The 334-nt window shown below is 38.3% G+C and overlaps 1 protein-coding gene across 1 annotated transcript in view; it reads right to left on the reverse strand.

The window, feature by feature from the left end:
* LOC106512535 (uncharacterized) overlaps positions 1-307 on the reverse strand; it is a gene marked incomplete at its 3' end in the record, with an annotated part of 1,760 nt that extends 1,453 nt beyond the window's left edge. The window contains 1 exon segment of the mRNA XM_014001132.1: positions 1-307. Within this exon segment, the coding sequence (XP_013856586.1) occupies positions 1-121 (121 nt within the window).
* Between the last annotated feature and the right edge of the window lie 27 nt (positions 308-334).

Raw genomic sequence — 334 nt, forward strand, 5'->3', positions numbered from 1 at the left:
TGTAAGACACTTCAACTCCAAAATGGTTAGCCACAATGAGCAAATCTGCTTTTTTACATTTCTCCAATTTATCTAATGTGGGAGATAACACAAAATCATCTAGAGAAAACTCCATTTTCATCTCCCCCTCCACCAGAGAAATCTGCCAACCAGAGATCAAGAGAAAAAAATACTCACCAGATTTAGACGAAACGGACGAGCCCCCAATTTTTTACATCCCGTCTAGGAGCAACCAGGATGTAACAAAATTTTCAAGTTCCCATCCTCTGCACCATTCTTTGGTATAAAAAAGATAAATCACTGAGAAGCGGATTGATGAGAGAGAAATAAAGTT

This window comes from Austrofundulus limnaeus, unplaced genomic scaffold, assembly GCF_001266775.1.
Source record: "Austrofundulus limnaeus strain Quisiro unplaced genomic scaffold, Austrofundulus_limnaeus-1.0 Scaffold7891, whole genome shotgun sequence".
Taxonomy (NCBI): Eukaryota; Metazoa; Chordata; class Actinopteri; order Cyprinodontiformes; family Rivulidae; genus Austrofundulus; species Austrofundulus limnaeus.